Raw genomic sequence first — 19,519 nt, 5'->3', positions numbered from 1 at the left:
TTTTCTGGATTCAATTAGCTCCGCTCTTCTTTTGCTTTCTATTAACTCCACTTATACACTCAGGCCCTATTCTTTTAAACTAGGAGAATCTAAATTGAATTATAGAGAGAAATTGAATTGTAAAGGAAAACTGAATTGAGCTGAATTGATCTAAAATGAACTGAAAATAAGTCCAAAAGAACATAGTCTCAACTATTAAAACTCATCATCTTCCATCATTGAATCTTCAACTTTCTTCTCCTTTCTCCTTTGAAACAGAGACATCAACCTCAGTCTTCCTTCGACTTTGTCCAAATGTGTTGGGGAATCTTGTTATAAATAACAACGGTGAAGGGGGCCCTTGCGAGATCATTCGCTCCAATTGAAAACCCTAATTGAATCCCCGAAAAAGAAAATTTAATTAAATCAAAAGAAGTTTTGAGAAAAGGGGGATGATGTTCAGCAAAGTTGATTTGAATGTAACGAAATTGAGGACGCGTCTTAGGGTCTGTTCTCTCCAACTTATTTTCAGTTCAGTTCTGCTCTGGACAATACTTTTACTCTCACATATCACTATTCATTTCAGTCCAATTTAATTCAGTTTAATTAAGTTCAGTTCAGTTCAGCTGTTTTATGCCGAAGAGAACAGACCCTTAGTGAGATAATGCTACGATGGTTGACTCTCGTTCTTCAAGACGAGAGCTTCCGTTGGGTGAAGATCTCCTTCAATGGTGAGGAAGAGTGATTGAACGAAATTGAGAATTTTGTGAAATCGTAAAGTAGGGCTTTTATATAAATAGTGATACAGGGGTTTTAGTAGAAAACGATAAAGAATGGGAGATTCATAAGGGGGAAATATCAACATTCGAAAGTTGACATTTTGGCCGAAATTTCATAATATGGTGTTGAGTTGTCAACTTATGAATTATATTTGGTATTTTCCTCCAAAAATAATTATAATTGGTCCTTCTCCACAAAAAATCCTTTTTTATTAGGTCTTATCGGACAAAAACAACCTAAACTTAACTGAGATTCTCTATTTGAACTAATCTTAACTTATTTATAAGTGTTAGACCCTTTTTTTGTTGTACTGAACTTACTAGCCCTTATTAATATTAATCTGAACTCATCTAAATTTTTGTTTACAAGTACTACAGATAAGGTGAACATAACAAGCCCACGTCTGATTAAAGCCTCTGTTTGGGGGGTTGGTGCTTTGGGTTTTGGTGTCATTTATATCCTCCTTGGCTCCATTGTTAATAGTTGTACTCAAGAAAAGAACATGTATATTTAGGGCTTGTTCTCCCCAACTTATTTCCAGTTCAGTTCAATTCAGTTCAGGTCTGGACAATACTTTTACTCTCACATATCAATATTCATTTCAGTTCAATTCAGTTCAGTTATTTTATACCAAAGAGAACATGCCTTTAGGGCCTGTTCCCTCCGGCTTATTTTCAGTTCGGTTCAGTTCAATTAAATTCAGTTCAGTTCAATTCAATTCAACTCTGGATAATACTTTTACTCTCACATATCACTATTCATTTTAGTTCAGTTCAGTTGTTTTATGCCGAAGAGAACAGACTCTTAAAGTAGTTGAATAAATGTATGTTGAAAAAATATTAAACAAAACATAGGTGGATAGGTCACCTTTTCCAAAAAAGAATTGGTACTATTAATTTAAAATATCTCAAAGAGGAATATGATCCAATTCTTAAAAATGGAGGTATTATACTAGTAATTACACCTTTCCGTACGTATAGTACATTTGAGGTTATTGTTATTATTTTTTTTCCTCATTGCTTATTTGTACTAATTTTGTAAAGCTCTAAATTGAATGAGCAAAAATTAAGTAATGAAAATAAAAAGAGAAATTCCCATTATCAACCCTCTGTTTTTTATCACGTTTATAACTCTAAGTTTTTTTATTCTCGTGGGTAACCCTAAATTATTGCATAAATGTCAAGCGTGACATTATGAAGCAAAAAAACGTTAATTGCCATCAAATGTTGATAAAGTGCATTAAAAATTAATGTCGTGCAAATCATGATTTTCTCAATGAGTTTTACTGCATAGAAAATGAGGAATTTTGGGTTGTTTTTTTGTCAATTATGACCTCTAATTTGATCCTTAAGGGCCAAAATGACCCCCTAAATTTTAGGCGGACAATTTTTATGGCACGCAAACTAAGGCGCGCTAATCAAGGCATTAAGTTCTAAATAAAGTTACCAAAGTTAACCTTTTTTTCTTCATAATGACACATTTGATATTAGGACTGTAACTAAGGGTTACCAACGAAATTAAAAAAAAAAAAAAAACTAAAGGTTGCCAATAAGAAAAAGGTAAATATAGAAAGTTATCAATAGAAATTTTAGAGATTTTTTAAAATTATTGAGTGCATATCCACCAATAAGCACAACCACAACAGCCATTAAGGGTGAAAGTTATTCGGATAAAATCCAAAATCAAATCCAATCCAATCCGAATTAGTAATTCGGATCGGATTTGAACTGTGTTCGGATTGGATTTGGATTGAGATTTTTTCAAAAATTGGATTTTCGGATCGGATTGGATTGAGGGTAATTGGATCCAAAAACCCAATATAACCGAATAGTAATATGCCTTGTATTATGTACCGGGATTGGGTTTAAATGCTTAACTGATTTTTTATTATAAAAAAACCTACTCCATAGCCCAATACACATAGCACTTCAATCTTTCCCCTAAAACACTAATTGTACTTAATTCCTCATTTCCTAAAGCACAACCACAACAGTCATTAGGGGTGAAAGTTATTCGGATAAAATCCAAAATCAAATCCAATCCAATCCGAATTAGTAATTCAGATTGGATTTGAACTGTGTTTGAATTGGATTTGGATTGAGATTTTTTGAAAAATTAGATTTTCGGATCGGATTGGATTGAGGGTAATTGGATCCAAAAATCCAATATAACCGAATAGTAATATGCCTTGTATTATGTACCGGGATTGGGTTTAAATGCTTAACTGATTTTTATTATAAAAAAACCTACTCCATAGCCCAATACACATAGCACTTCAATCTTTCCCCTAAAACACTAATTGTACTTAATTCCTCATTTCCTAAATCTATTAGGGTGTTGTTGTGCTTAATTTATTTCATCGAAAAACTCGAGTTTTAAGAAAATCGGATTTTCGGATCGGATCCAATCTACAATATGAAATTTCGGATTGGATTGGATCGGATTCAACCCCTAATTGGTTTGGATTCAGATTGAAAATTTGAAATCCAAATTTTATTCGGATTGGATTAAATCATAATCCAAACTGCACACCGAACTTAATTTCACCCCTAACAACCATGGATAGTTATGAAATGAGGTCTTTACAAATGGGATAAGAGAATTCCTATTCTATTATATATATTTCTTTATTTTTTTTATTTAATTAAAAAAATAATTAGAAAATAAAACAGAAAGTACAAAAATAAGTAATAGTCCCTTACCAGTGACCAACTGACCATCATATATGAGGTTTGATAAATCTCTAACAGTTAGATATATCTAACACAAGTTTTCGTGTAATAAATGTTGTTTTTGTATATAACAAATATTGTTTGTGTATGTAACAATATTGTTTGTTTTTCTTATAACAAATATGAGGAAAACAACACAAACAATATATGTAATATACACAAACATTATTTGTTATACGGAAACTTAGATTTAACACATCTAACCGTTAGATGTTTATATTATCATCCCTCTATACGATATTTGATAAATCTCTAATAGTTAGATGCTTACCATCCCTCCACCATATACTGCTTTTGTAGTAGGTTTTCGCGGCTATGGGGTTTATAATTTTTATATTCACTCTGTCAATTTTAAGTGAGATTGGTACAAAGATGTCACAGCATTCACATGGATACGCATGCAACGCAAGGACCCTAATTTTAAAGAGAACTAATAGTAATAGTTTTGGTGTCTTTATTTTCCCTTGTTACTCACTACCAAACTCACGTGTTAATGAGAGTGGAATAATATAAAGTTAATGCTTCATAAATGAATTGTAAATAGATAGATGACAGACAAATCCAAAGTTATGTTTCGAATTTCGGAAGTTGGTGTTGCAATGACGACTGTTGGGTGAAAAAGGGGCCTTGGCCCTTTTGTGTAATTGAGACTTGAGTTCTAACCCTAATTAGTTTAGTAATAAAACAATGTTTGAAATATGCTTTTATTTTTTTTGGTGTGTTTTAGATGTAGTAGGTTACACTATATGATCATAATTCGTGTTACGCCATAATATATAGTGTAATAATTGTACCAAAGACTTTTTTTTACTTGACGTTACTACTTACTAGATTTTAAAGTCGTGAATGTATATGTTAAAAACAAAATAAGATAAAAGCTATATTGTTATGGTGTTAAATCTATACTAAAATGTTATTAGATTATAGTTTGTGTTGGCTATTCAATTTGATTGATATATCCTAATTATGTTTGATGGTTGATAGCAAAATAATATAACAATTTTAGTTAATTTTTTTTTTAACAAACAATTTTAGTTAATATGGTATGGAGTATTTGATTATCCCAGATGGTCCTCTTTGTATTCTCAAAAAGTTTGTTATTCTATTTGCATAGGCTAAAAGAATGATTAATAAGAATACTTGGTGATGTTACTTGAAACATCTCAATATTTCTCTTCCTTTAAAAATATTCTTTTCTTGTAAAATAATAAATAATATTACCGTTACGTGCGAAAATGTGTGGTGGGCTATGTAATTATAATTAAAATACTTCAACCCATGACTAAAGTCAATACTACTTTTAAATAAAAAAATTCAATACTACTATATTACAATTTGGAATCATTTAAGGGCAAAAAAACTAAATCCAATTGAATTTAATTAAGTATAATAAAACAAACCATAAATTCTATAATATTTGAGAACACTTTAATTACTAAAGGACTTAAATAAAGGTAGCAATAACATATACACTCTTCACTTCCCAACATCATGATCTCCAACTGAAATAGATGTATGATCGATCGATACCAATGACTGCTCGCCAACCAATACTAACGTGAAAACAAGTCGTCATAGGATCAATAAGGTACAAGCCATGATCAAAACACAAAGCATGTAACCAGCAACGCTGAGTACACACACAAGCTCAAGAACATACCAGGAAAATTCTACCATAATACTACAAAACAAATAACTAATAACAACAACTCAAACATATAATAGCAGTCCGACGACCCTTAAGTCTATAGACTTATAAACTGACTTACCCAATTTTTTAATTTAGTTTTAAGTAATCAATGAACAAGTTCATCCATTTCATATATATATATTAAAAAGATATGACATTATCCACGATATTAAAAAATAAAACCTAATATGATGTTTCTACTAAAAAAAAAAAGGCACGTTAAATAGTATGGCGGTCTTAGAAAAACTCGATGGACATCACCAAGAGTTATACAGGCCACCTTGCTCAATACTCTAGATATGCAAATATAATCCAAAGTTTCATTGCTCATCATCTTTTCACTTAAGTAATCAATAGCTTAATGCTTAATAAATATTAGACCATCAATTTATTGATATAATACACCAAACAAATAAATACTTCTTTTATCTTAAATTAATAAAGATGACTACGACGTCAAATTAATTCTATTAAGTTCTCCAACATTTAACCTTTGTTGAATAATCAACAATTAAGCGGATGCCATAAAGATATAACTTCCTTTATTCATCCAATTAAGATCACCACCATAAAGAATAATAAATATAATATGATAAGCCATGAAAGTATTATAATTTATAATCATCAATTCCATAAAGTCCTCGGTATTAATCAAACTCACATGATTAATAGATAAAAACTATAATACACCATGCTTACATCAGTATTTCATACAAATACATAATTTATATATAACCAAATATTTTACATAATTATTAACGGAAATATGCTAATTTCGTCCAAAATAATTTTGTCTAAAACTACCAACAATTCTTCTGAATATGATACTATATTCTTCATTCCGAAACCAATACATGACACTATGTCCAGCCCTTGGTAATAGACATGCACATCACACGTACCTAGCTCATAAATAATTTCTTCATACCACCTTTAAACTCAAATTTCATTATTGAGAAGTCTTCTCCAAGTAACATCGAATGATCAATAGACAAATTACTGGTAAATTTCAACAATTTAAATCTTATAAACCCTTTTTTAAGCCCATATAATCCATAATTAAGATAAAATTCCATCCTTTAAGTCATAATATATATATATTGTGAAAACCCATCATTAAAATCCTAAAATAAATAATTTTGTTCTTAAATCTTTACAAGGCATTAGACAATACTTTGGCTTTGAAAAAAGTATGTTAGGGGTATGCTATAATTTGCTTCCAAAATAACCATACATTTTCAATAAGAAAAGAAAGTAGCACCTAAATTAGTTAACAACAAATACCAAACACTCCTAAAACTCAGAGAGATTCAACAACAAATGCATAAAAGGTCAAAAAGTAAACCCAATATCTAAGTAAAAATTTGGTAACCCCCAAACTAAGTACTCCTACAAACATAGATAACCCAAAAATACATAGGGATGATTCAGTAATTCACTTGCTTTTTTTTCTTTTTGGGAGATTATTTCACTTCTGTCTGACTAATTTATGCTTCAATGAAAAAAAAACAAAAAACCACCGAATCTAATGCGATGACGTGGCATTTCTCTCATACTTTTTCTATATAAACTTTTTTATAAATAATAAAAAGACCTAAAAAAAACCCACTTATCTGCATTTTTGCCACTTCTCTTTTCTTTCCATCAGTCAGTTATTACTTGGTCAATTACCCTTATTTTTAGGAGAAATGAAAGTGCTTACTTTACTAAGTACATCAATAATAATATTCCCTTGTATATATTAAACCTTTATAATATTACAAAATAATATTCTTTTATCATTTAGTAGATACTGTAAATCAATAAAACAATACAGTAATGAATTATATATCATGAAAGTTAAGAACTTTGTTTTAGTGTAATTAAACCTTTATAATATTACAAAATAATATTCTTTTATAATTTAGTAGATACTGTAAATCAATAAAACATAAATTAATGAATTATATATCATGAAAGTTACAAACTTTGTTTCAGTGTAATTAAACCTTTATAATATTACAAAATAATATTCTTTTATAATTTAGTAGATACTGTAAATCAATAAAACATAAATTAATGAATTATATATCATGAAAGTTAAGAACTTTTTTTAGTGTAATTAAACCTTTATAATATTAGTATATTACAAAATAATATTCTTTTATAATTTAGTAGATACTGTAAATCAATAAAACATACAGTAATGAATTATATATCATGAAAGTTAAGAACATTTTTTAGTGTAATTAATTATGAAAGTTGATATGATAGTAGCAAACAACAATAATAATGTTTGTTATGAAGTATATAGTATAAAAAAAAAAGTCAGGTGAGCAGTATTTATTCAGTTTTCTGATGTTAAACTCACTTTCTCTCTCTTCTTTGTTTGTTCATTTTTGTTGTTTCTCTCACCAAAAAAAAGTCCATCAAATACAAAAACCCTAAACAGGGGTTCTTGTAATAAGAAGAGGGGAAGAAACCCTTTTTGTTAAATAGCCGCCGGAATTGATCTCAGCCGTTGAAAATATCATCTCCGATCTTCTATAAACCAAAATTTCTTTCACCCATAAATATTTTCTCTCTCTAATATTTTTCACTCTTTTTGCAGAAACTTCTCTTATTTTTTTTGGTGGAATGTGATAGAAATTTTCAGAAATGGGGTATGCTGTAGCTTGATCATCTTCCGATCAACAAAACCCAGATAATCTTTTTCTTTACCCAGCTTTGATTTTGTTAATTATTGATTAAGTTGAAGTTAAAAACATAATTGGGAAGAAAAAGATTGATGCTTGATCACTAATAATTATATGATTTTGAGTTTTATTGTGTGTTTAGGTGATTAGAGTGCATAAATTAAGACCTGGGTGTAGCTGTAAATAATCTATATATATGTTATTAGGGTGTTTAGGGTTTTGGAAAGTTTTCAACTTTGATATTTTGTTGTTAGGGTTTCTAGGGTTTGTGGGTTAGGTAAAAATTTGAAGTTTAATTGTGTTTGTGGGTGTGATAATGTTATCTGAATTGGGAAGAAGACCAATGATTGGTGGGAACAATGAGGGAACATATGGGGATGAATTAGAAATGGAGATAGGGATGTTGCTCCGTGAGCAGAGGCGGCAGCAAGAGCCCGCCGATGATCGCGAGCGCGACCTTAATATATATCGGAGTGGTTCTGCACCTCCTACTGTGGAGGGCTCATTGAGTGCAGTAGGAGGGATATTTGGGAACACTGATGCTTTTTCTGAATTTGTTCAGAGTAAGAATGACAATGGGGTAATGTCTGAAGAGGAGCTTAGGTCTGATCCTGCGTATTTATCGTATTATTATTCGAATGTTAACTTAAATCCTAGGTTGCCCCCGCCCCTTTTGTCGAAGGAAGATTGGAGGTTTGCACAAAGATTGCAAGGTGGGAGCTCGGTGTTGGGCGGAATTGGGGATAAGAGGAAAGTGAATAAGACCGAGAATGGGCCGGCTAGGTCGCCCTATTTGATGCCCCCTGGATTTAGTTCGAAGAAAGAGGAAAGGGAGGCTGATCCGGAGAAAGTCCAGGGCTCAGCTGATTGGGGTAAGGACGGACTACCAGGATTGCCGGGTATCGGGGGTATCGGGCTTGGCGCTAAGCAGAAGAGTCTGGCGGAGATATTTCAGGTAATAATATGGTTCAGTTTATGCCTTGTGCTTGGCTCTTTTTTCTGGTTTACTGTGGCACTAACCTAATGATTGGTTTGTCTTCTATTTTCTCCTGGCAGTTGGTTTAACATTTTTGTTATTATGTATATTCGAGGAATGTTTGTATAATTACTAGATGGATTGCAGTCTTATTATTTCAAGTAAATCAACATATTTGGATCCACCTTTGTGCATGTCTTGTGAACCATAGCAGACTACCTTTTATGTGTTGGTTGAAACTGACAGTCGTTCTTGAACAAAGTTTCACTGTAAATGTATGTGACATTATTTAGTTACTTTTCTTTTCGCTAGTTCTGTGGTGCAAATTTAGGGAGTTATCTTTTGATCTATTTCCTTAAAGCTTTTATAGGTGTTAAGTTCGTAGTTTGCTTTCTAGGTGTTAAATTTGCTCAAAGTGCTAGGTGTGCAGGGGTTTTATGCTTTTCATCCCTGTTGTGTAGAAGTTTTCTGTCTGCTTCCGTAGCAACTATATCTATGGTCTTTCTGTCGTCTTTTGCTGTCATGTTTTTATTTTCTGTTTTTCTTCAAGAGTTCACTTTCTTTTTTTTACAGTTCTCTGATTCATTTTGCAAATTTATATTGACAGAATGATTTGGGACGTTCTAATCCTCCCTCAAGGCACCCCTCTCGTCCTGCTAGCCGCAATGCTTTTGATGAAAATGTTGAGACATTAGGATCAGCTGAAGCTGAGCTGGCCCTTTTGAGACGTGAAGGTTCAAATGTTCAGGGTTCTTCTGCCTCCCAGAATCTTACTTCACCTGCTTCCTATTCCTATGCTGCTGCATTGGGCTCATCCTTGTCAAGAAGCACTACACCTGATCCTCAACATATAGCTCGAGCTCCAAGTCCTTGCCCTACACCTATTGGTGAGGGCAGAGCTGGAGCATCAAAGAAGAGTGCAGCTGGTCCAAACTCATTCAACGGCATGTCATCAGGAATGAGTGACCCTTCTGATCTGGTAGCTGCTTTCTCTGGCATGAATCTCAAGACAAACGGTAATCTTGACAATGGAATTCATTTGCCATCACAGATTGAACAAGACGGTTCTGATAGTCAAAACTATATGTTCAATATGCCAAGTGGTCATGAGCATGTTAAGCAACATTCATCATATATGAATAAGTCTGATTCGAGTCATTTGCATATGCCATCTGCTACTCACCCAGCTGCTAGAGGTAATATGGGTGGCTCTGATCTGAGGAGCCCCCAGGCTGAGCGTCCAAAGCCTGGTTTTAGTTCTGGTGTCCCATATTCTAAGGGATCATCTCCATCCTATCTAAACGGAGGCGGCTTGTCTCCTCATTATACTCATATGGATGGAAATAGCTCATCATATGCAAATTATGGCTTGAGTGGGTTTTCCTTGAACTCACCTGTCCCATCTATGATGGGAAACCAACTTGGCAACTTCAATCTCCCCCCATTACTGGAGAATGTTGCTGCAGCTTCGGCTATGGGAGTCCATGGGCTTGATTCAAGAGTTATGGCTGGTGGTATGCCTTCTGGACAGAATTTGACAGCTTCTGCAGAATCTGGTCGGTTAGGAAATCCTATGTCCGGAAATGCTCTGCAGGCCTCTCTTGCAGATGCTATGTATCTTCAGTACCTTAGATCAGCTGAATATGCTGCACAGGCTGCTGCTATGAATGACCAGTCTCCTGATAAGTATTATATGGAGTTACTTCAAAAGGCATATCTTGGATCTGTAATGTCTCCTCAGAAATCACAGTTTGGGGCTCCTATGGGAAACAAATCTGGTGGTTCTAATCATGGTTACTATGGGAATCATGCATATGGGGTGGGCATGGGATATCCTGGAAGTCCACTGACCAGTCCTGTTATTCCAAATTCGCCCGGTGGAGCAGGTAGTCCTATTAGGCACAATGATTATAGTATGCGATATCCTTCTGCAATGAGAAATCTAGGGAGTGGTGCCATGGCACCTTGGCACTTGGATGGCACTTTTGGATCCTCGCTTTTGGAGGAGTTTAAGAGTAATAAGACAAAGTGCTTTGAGCTTTCAGAAATTGCTGGCCATGTTGTTGAGTTCAGGTATGTGATGTTCATATCATCTTTTGGGGGTAACCTGCCATATTAGCTTTTTTAATCGATCATCCTATATGAACAGTGCCGATCAGTATGGAAGTCGTTTCATCCAGCAAAAACTTGAAACTGCTTCAACTGAAGAGAAAAATATGGTGTTTGAAGAAATTATTCCCCAAGCTCTTTCCTTAATGACTGATGTGTTCGGAAATTATGTGATTCAGAAGGTAATAGCACTTCTTTTTACGCAGTTGCATTGTCTAGGATATTGAAGTTGATTTGCGTGTTAGTATCTTTAACTATTCATTGTTATGTCCTAATGTACAACATATGGTGCTAAACCCAGTTTTTTGAGCACGGGATGGATACTCAAAGAAGAGATCTTGCCGGCAAGCTTGATGGTCATGTGTTGACCCTTAGCCTGCAAATGTATGGATGTCGTGTTATTCAGAAGGTATTATTAACTTGCGTATCATCCCCCCCCCCCCCCCCCCCCACTTCATGTTATGGTGTGGACGCTATACGTACATATATCTCTTATTCTAACTGCTATTCCTTGATTGTTTTGAGACATAGTGTGTGGTCCTGCTACCGAACTGTCTTATATCTTTTCTATTTACTGTTTTTTTTAGTGTTACCATAAAGAATTTGTATCTTGTACAAGTCATTCTTGCTGTCTTTTTAATTGTTAATATTTTTAACTCCTCTACTAACCTTATTAAATCATTAGCTCTCAACATATTTTTCCAACCCCTCCCGGCCTCATTATGTTGCCGACTAACTTGTATCTTTTTTGGTTGACAGGCTATTGAAGTTGTTGATCTGGATCAAAAGATCAAAATGGTTCTAGAGCTTGATGGTCATATAATGCGATGCGTGCGTGATCAAAATGGGAATCATGTTATCCAGAAGTGCATTGAATGTGTCCCTGAAGAGCATATTCAGTTTATTGTTGAATCATTTTTTGATCAAGTTGTTACTCTTTCAACTCATCCTTATGGGTGCCGTGTGATTCAGGTTAACTAGCTGATTGCTATAGTGAATCACACTTAATAGATTCAGTGACTTGAAGCCTCTTTCAGTTTACTAAGTTAAATGATTTTTTATGTGCTTATAGAGAGTTCTGGAGCACTGCAAAGAGCCACTGACACAGAGCAAAGTTATGGATGAGATTCTGGGTTCAGTTAGCATGTTGGCGCAAGATCAGTATGGAAATTATGTTGTTCAGGTGTGTATCATCACATATTTTTTTTGGACTTAGATCAAGGACCTAGAATTGATGAGCACATCAAGAATTTGACTATTATTGGGTCTTTAATTTTTAGAATCAAGTTACTAATAGTGAAAAGCTCTCTTTGAAATACATTCATTATTAGCCTATTCTATGTACAAACTTGAATGTTGTAGTAGCAGTCTTGTGATGGTAGCAATCTCATGATGGTTCTTAAAATGAATTAAATATGAAGCATTCTATTCTCCACAGAAGTACATGAAAAGTTTTTGGAAACACAAGGTTTATTACGAAAAGTGAATTTTGTGTTGGAGCTTATGCAAAATTTGTGCTGGTTGCCTTCTGTGGATGGCAAAATCTTAATTTCTACCATATGTACTAGTTAAAGTTTAAACTGCCTGTCATAAACCATTTTGAAGGCCTTGCTGAAAATGAGGGTTATCATCTGTGGAAATTTTAATACCCATGTTTTATGTGTTTTTAGCTGTTTGTAATCGTTGCCGTTTGTAACATAGCCTTGCCCTTGGCCAGTGAATATATAGGACGGGATGGCTACTAGATGATATTTTATGCTAGATAAATGTTTTTTTCAGACCATCTATTATTTTTAAGGAGAAATCAAGTATGATGTTTTGAGAGATGATGGGAGAAAATGCTTACACTGGGAGATATGTACATGACATTATTTTTAAGGAATCAAGCAAAGCTGGTCAGAACTTAATACCTAAATGATGTGGCGTCCTGCCCTATTTCGATTCTTCAGTGTCCTCCTGAGGTTTGCTTCCCATGGTTGGTCTCCTTGAGCTTCAATGACCTCTTTGCAGCTTCATGTAACCTTTTTTTCCTCTGTTCTTTAAGCATAAATAGTCAGTTCCAAATATTCTAGCTCAAGTGAAATACAAAAATGTAAAGTTTTTGTCTGAATTCTGAGATACAAGTATAATTGGTCATAAGTGCCGAGGATGAGAGAAGAAGAGGGATAGTGGAGGATGAGAAAAAAGGGACAGTTTTTGGGTCTGTTATATGCTCATTGCTTGTGTTCTTGATGGTCTTTCTAATTTGCTTATCTATTCTTTATTAAAGTTTGATTAGTGAAGTATTCAACATCTAATGAATCTGCATGTGTTGAGTTGCCTGTTTCTTAATGGCTTTGCCTACTTTTGAGCAGCATGTGCTGGAACATGGAAAGCCACATGAACGGACGGCTATAATCAGGGAGTTAGCTGGGAAGATAGTTCAAATGAGCCAACAGAAGTTTGCGTCCAATGTTGTTGAAAAATGTCTGTGTTTTGGTAATGCAGAAGAACGAGAAATTCTGGTAAATGAGATGCTTGGCACTACTGATGAAAATGAGCCACTTCAGGTTTGTCAAATTAAAAAGTTATATTTCTCAAACCTTGTTTCCATGTTTTGCTCAATGCCTTCTTTTCCCATTTCATTGAGCATTGAATATACGTGAAGATGACATGAGTTTCCCTTTTAACTAAGTTGTTTTTTTTTTTTTTCTTTGATGAAGAGATTCTAGTAGTCAACATCTACTTTCCTTGCTACTTAATGGCATCTTCCTCCGTGAAGGAGGATGCTTTTACTTCTAACACAGCCTACCTATAATCATGCATATTTTTGATTTCTTATTAAAAAAATTCCCCAGGCGATGATGAAAGACCAATTTGCGAACTATGTTGTACAGAAGGTATTGGAAACCTGCAGTGATCAGCAGAGGGAGCATATCCTATCTCGAATTAAGGTTCATTTGAATGCACTCAAGAAATACACTTATGGAAAGCATATTGTTGCACGTGTAGAAAAGCTTGTTGCTGCGGGAGGTACGGATTATTCTAAAGCTCTTTGCATATTTTGATCTTGAAATTAGTCCGCTTTTGCTACACATTTCATGTCCCCTATTATCTTCTAGTCTGTGTTAATCTGTTGAGAAGTCCGTCTTTTTTGTTTTGCTGAATTCACTGAAGAAGTGACAATTCAGGTATAAATGGGACAAGTTCATGTTAGCCTTGGGTTAGATTAAAAATTATGTAAAATAGTAAAAACACAAAATAATTGGTATTTGCTTGTTTGGTTGACATCAAACATGGGAAGTCAGTGTTCCCGGCAATGGGGATTACTAAAGTTGTTTGATTGACATAATCAGAGATGCTGCTACTTCTTGGGAAGTTCGATTAAGGAATTACCTTACCTATCCTCCCTCCAAGGTAAGTAGAACTTCCTGTGGGTTTACTACTTTCTATAGTCTCCCAAACAATTTTTTATGCTTCCCATGGAAAGTTAATTTCATTGGCATCGGAACCTCCTATATGTAACCAAACGACTATTAAATACGATAAATGGATCGGAACTGGGTTTGTGTTAGGTGGGATTTTGGGTTCTTGTAATGACTTGTGGGTCAGGTGACCATGTTGGGTTAGGGATTGCTGGCTGTTGCATGTCTGCCTGTGTTTAGTTCTTTTTTTTGTTGAAATTATGTGTTTTGAGTTTAGAATCTTGCTTTCCTATCCTGTGCAGAAAGGAGAATCGCGGGGCAGTGTCCACAGCCTGCATAAGGTGGTGGGATAGGAAATCAGAGAGTATGTACAGCTGACTGAAGCTACTTACACTATGCTTCATCTTTTTCCAGCCTTTTTTTTTTTGTTTTTTCTTTTGCGTAAGATCTAGAGCCATTGCTCCACCAGTCCTTTGAGAGGAGTTGGTTAGGGAGCCCAGGAATAAAGGTTGTTGCTTTTGTACTTGGGGAAATTGTACATTTTGTAGTTTTAAGGCTATACATAGAATCGAGCGAGCTGTGCTGCAGATGTGATATATGCTTGTGCTCCTGCAAAGATTTTTAAAAAATATGAGCATACAGGGGTGTAAAAATGAATCATTAAAATGGTGAAGGGTAGGTTTTTTTTCTAGTGATCGATCCGATTCGTGACTGTACAAATGTGGCTATGTCAAGAGAGCTGTTGGTGTCCTAGGAAGCTCAAAAAATTTTCTTGTATGGTATCGATGTTCTTTCTATTTCCCAGAAGAAAAAAGTTATTATGGAGAAGTACAATCTTGTTCAGCTACACTTTTCTTTTGGTCTTAGTTTTTCCATTCATTTCTTGCAACATTTTTACTTCTTACCACTGATTACCCAAATTTATTTGTTTAATCAGTTTTGATGATTCTCTTCACCTAAACCACTTGATTGGTTACGAGCAGTGATTACTCAGTCAAAAAAGTTGGCTTTTCAAGGGGTAAAGTGATTGTCAATCACTATTATACATACTTATTTTGTTTATAAGTGTTTCTCTGAAAATTGCTGTATTTTCCACATTATTGAGGTTTTAAAAGATGTTTTCTGACAAAAGAAACATACACTAAGGCTATGTTCAGTTCACCTTATTTTTGCTTATTTCAGATCTAATCAGATCAGATCAGATCAGAAAAAATAAGTTTAGATCAGATCAGATCTGTCAGTTTTTAAACTCATTTTTACTATAAAATATCTTTCATTACATATTAGTAAAAATTATAATAATTGAATATTAATAAAGTACTCATTGAGATGAATCAAACAAGACCCCACATGACTATGTTTTTTCTTTTATATTGAGAGAAATCTAAAAGATAAGATCTTGTAATCAGATCAGTTCAGAAAAAATAAGTTCAGATCAGATCAGAAAAAATAAGTTCAGATCAGATCAGATCAGATCAGATAAGTTCAGATCAGAAAATTTCAGGTGAACTAAACATAGCCTAATATTTACCTTATATATTGGGGTTTTGACCCTATTTGACAACTAGTGATTAGTTGTTAACTGATTGTATTAGTTGATAGTTGATTGTATTTGTTGTATAAAGGTATTTGGTAAGTAATTCATAGTTGATTGCTACATAATTATGTAAATGACCAATAAGGATATGTGCATAATCTATTATTGTGGCTTTAATTATTTATTAATGCAAATTTCAACAATTTCAAGATAGATGTAATTGATCCACATATTCTGAAACTTCTAATGTTAAAAAGTTTCTCATTCTCACTTTTTCGAAAACAGTTTTTTGGGTCCATTAATTAATTGAAGTCTCTTTTTACCAAACATTTAAATTAGAGGATTGACTAGTCAAATTCTCTAATATGAGTTTCAACTTTTAATTTTATACCAAATTTCTCATATTACCAAACACGTCCTAAGTCTTTTGGATAATGATGGTTGACCTAACATGTAAATATGTAATGGTTAAATGCTTCCCAAAGCAAACAAAGAAGAGGAAACAAAATTAATGAGAATTCACGACAATAATTTTAACTTGTTAATTTCTCACCGTGAAATAATTTGTCATGATTATGGTATTGAATGAGTAAAGGAATTGATTTATACGTGTCTTTATGACATTGGTTATTGTTCATTTTTTTTTTTTGAGGAGACATTGGTTATTGTTCATTTATACAACAAAATTAAAGAAATTAATGGTATGAATTGGTATTCTTGATCATCATTATTAGTTAAAGATAAAAGAAAAAATTAATGGTGTAATATTGTTAAAATTATTATTAATAGAGGATAAACAATAAAACTCCGAATTAATGCATGTTTTGAATATTGAAAGGTGAGTGACAATTCTTGGCGCTAGCATATGGCTTTTGTAAGGGCGGAACGATCGACATGTTCTTTTTTTTACTCAGCATCTTGCCATTAGTTTTATCGCTTATTGTCACCGCTAATACCACGTTTTTTTTTTTACATTTGGTATAGATCAATATATTTGTTCATTGCTTACTCTAAATTATATTAATTAATTGTTTTCAGTGGCTTATGTAGTTATATGTTAAGTCCAAATTTTACACTTGATTTGACGCATTTTGAGAAGAGTGAAATGAACATTGAGTTTGAGAGTGATGTAGTTCAAGAAGAGCCTTTGAACAACATATTGGAGCTTGAAAACTTTGATGTATGGGCCCTTGACTTCATGGGCCCTTTCCCCTCCTCATGTGGAAACAATTATATCTTGATTGCAGTTGACTAGTGTCAAAGTGGGTGGAAGCATCACCCATACATGACTCTAAGGTAGTCATTAAGTCATTAAGTTGGTCAAGAAGGTTATTTTCCCTCGTTTTGGTGTGTCTCAAGCGGCGATTATTGATGGAGGCTCTCACATTGCAAAGAATAAAAAATGCAGTATTACTCTCTCATTTATTCTTGTCATAGTTGTTAAACTGTTGATATGTCAATCTATTTTTTCGGTCCTGACCAAAAAATCGACCAAAAAATCAAAAATTCAAAAAAAATAGAGCTATTAATTATCGACAATGGTAATTAGATACAATGCTGTTTTATAATTGCAAATAATATATTATTTTCAGCACATAATAGAATGATCTATTATTTTAGATACATATAGTCTCACAAATGTCGGATTCAAGAGAAGTGCAAAGATGTGCCTTGAACCAAAAAACAAGCCAAAGTTGAGATTTAATAATAATTATCACTTTGACTAGTGTTTTATTTTGAGTACCCAAGTACAGTGGCGGATCTTGAAATATTTGCTACAGGGGCCAGATTTTTCCATAATAATATATTAACACATATATAAAACTATAAGAACATATGAGTAATTAAATTGATATTAGTAAATCAACTAGTTATATATACTTATATTTTATATACTTCTTCCGTTTCGTTTTAAATGTAACAAAGGGATATTTTTTGTGAAATATAAAATATTTCATTGTTGCATTTAAAACAAAATGGAGGAAGTAGTATGATTTAATAATTACATAATACAATAACAAAATGATATTACTTGAATCTACAATAATTTATAAAGCAAACAAAAACACACATCTTACATGATAACAATGAATAACTTTTCAAAAATTATTAAAAAAGACGGTTTAATTTTAATATAAAAGTAGACTTAGTCACTAAATGGATTAAACTAGTAACCGAAAGAAATTAACCTAGTTACTATTGGGCTTATTCTATTTTTAATATTAGGCTTATCATTGCCTAATTTTAATTTAAAAGTAGGCGGTCTCTTATAAGACAAACTCATAACTTTTCAATTGAAAAAAAAAATAAATCAAAATTGAAATAAAAAAATCAAGATGGTGAATGAGTGGCGTGTGAATTGTGATAGCAATTCACAAGATTCATAAAAGGTAAAAAAAGTTACAGCGTGCAATACTGCAGTATATAAGTACTTTACATTTTACCGTTCCAATTCGGCAATTCAAGAAAACTACAACATAATGAATAACAAAAAATTACCAAAATTCAGAGTTTTTGCAGCTTTAACATAATTGCAGATTTTCTTTTTGGTTTTCACTTCCCAGATATCCTGTTTTGCAATGAGCAAGGGTTACTTTTAGGTTGCTTTAGCAGTTTAGCCGTGTAACTTCTGTTTTTATACTGGGCTTTTGGGCTGTAATATACAAGCTTCACATGTTTTTTTTTAAACCTAGGGAGCCAGACCCAGGCCTGCCCCTATTAAGATCCGCCATTGCCCAAGTAGTTATTCAAAGCTATATAAACTTGTCTACCAAGATGAAAACAATCAGTGGTGGAAATTTCCAGATAGTAAGACAAACATTCATCGGGTAATTCGTATTAGTGTCTCATCTAGCTGTATACCAATGAGATATTTTACCACTAGGATTAACTATTGGACGCTTGTTTTTCTATCTGTTGTTAAACTCTTAAATAAACAAAAGATAAAGTGACATAGATGAAATATTTAGAAACATTAATTATTTATACATGGGCCGAAAAGTGTGTGACTCAAAAATGTTTCTTGTTACGTAGATAAGATGTTCTTTAATCGCCATATATTCGACTCAAAAAGTGGGGATAAGTTGTGTGGATACTGGGCTAGTGGTGAATCTTTCTTGAGCGAAAATCATAACATTGAACGATAAGAAGAAATTAAAGGTCTCAAGGATTTCAGCTCAAATTATGTCTCAACTCGATTAAGGAGAACAATATAGAAGAAAAATGATTCATCTTGTACTAGCTGTACAACATCTTGTATTCTTTCCCAAGTTGTAGAAATGTATGAAACGAGGTTGCCAAAAAAATTAAATTGTTTTTTCTTAAATACTTCATTAATTTCTTAAGTAGACCTAGCAATCGGACAAATCGAATCAGATTCGTACTGGACACATTCAAAACTAATCGTTTTCGTATCATGTTATTTCCGAATCGAATTCGGATTGGACCGAACGATTTAGGATTTGGACATCGTACAAACCAGTGTACTTCCGAGATCGAATTTCGGAGTATGATATTTTATCATCATCGGATGAGTATGCTTTTCGGACCCGACGATTGCGGATCGGGGCAAACCACTCCCAATAATATTTAGAGTTCCTTTTTACCGGGGGTTTCATATGCAAATAAATTTATTATA

The 19,519-nt window shown here is 33.4% G+C and overlaps 1 protein-coding gene across 2 annotated transcripts; it reads left to right on the top strand.

The window, feature by feature from the left end:
* The first annotated feature begins 7,511 nt into the window (after positions 1 to 7,511).
* On the top strand, positions 7,512 to 15,173 carry LOC104900074 (pumilio homolog 2). 2 transcript variants are annotated; one of them, XM_019251009.3, is made up of 10 exons: positions 7,512 to 8,811; positions 9,440 to 10,905; positions 10,982 to 11,123; positions 11,243 to 11,350; positions 11,701 to 11,913; positions 12,014 to 12,124; positions 13,296 to 13,490; positions 13,779 to 13,953; positions 14,277 to 14,337; positions 14,648 to 15,173. In XM_019251009.3, exons 1-9 carry the CDS (start codon positions 8,173 to 8,175, stop codon positions 14,306 to 14,308), a joined length of 3,081 nt encoding a protein of 1,026 aa, XP_019106554.2. In that variant the 5' UTR covers positions 7,512 to 8,172; the 3' UTR covers positions 14,309 to 14,337; positions 14,648 to 15,173. The 2 variants fall into 2 exon arrangements, with proteins under 2 accessions (XP_019106554.2, XP_010685712.2); XM_010687410.4 differs by lacking the exon at positions 14,277 to 14,337 and having other exon boundaries at positions 7,513 to 8,811.
* The last annotated feature ends 4,346 nt before the right edge of the window (positions 15,174 to 19,519 follow it).

The sequence above is a fragment of the Beta vulgaris genome, chromosome 7, assembly GCF_026745355.1.
Source record: "Beta vulgaris subsp. vulgaris cultivar EL10 chromosome 7, EL10.2, whole genome shotgun sequence".
NCBI classification, from domain to species: domain Eukaryota; kingdom Viridiplantae; phylum Streptophyta; class Magnoliopsida; order Caryophyllales; family Amaranthaceae; genus Beta; species Beta vulgaris.
The sequence above is the reverse complement of the archived record's forward strand: the minus strand, read 5'-3'. Positions and strand labels throughout refer to the sequence as shown.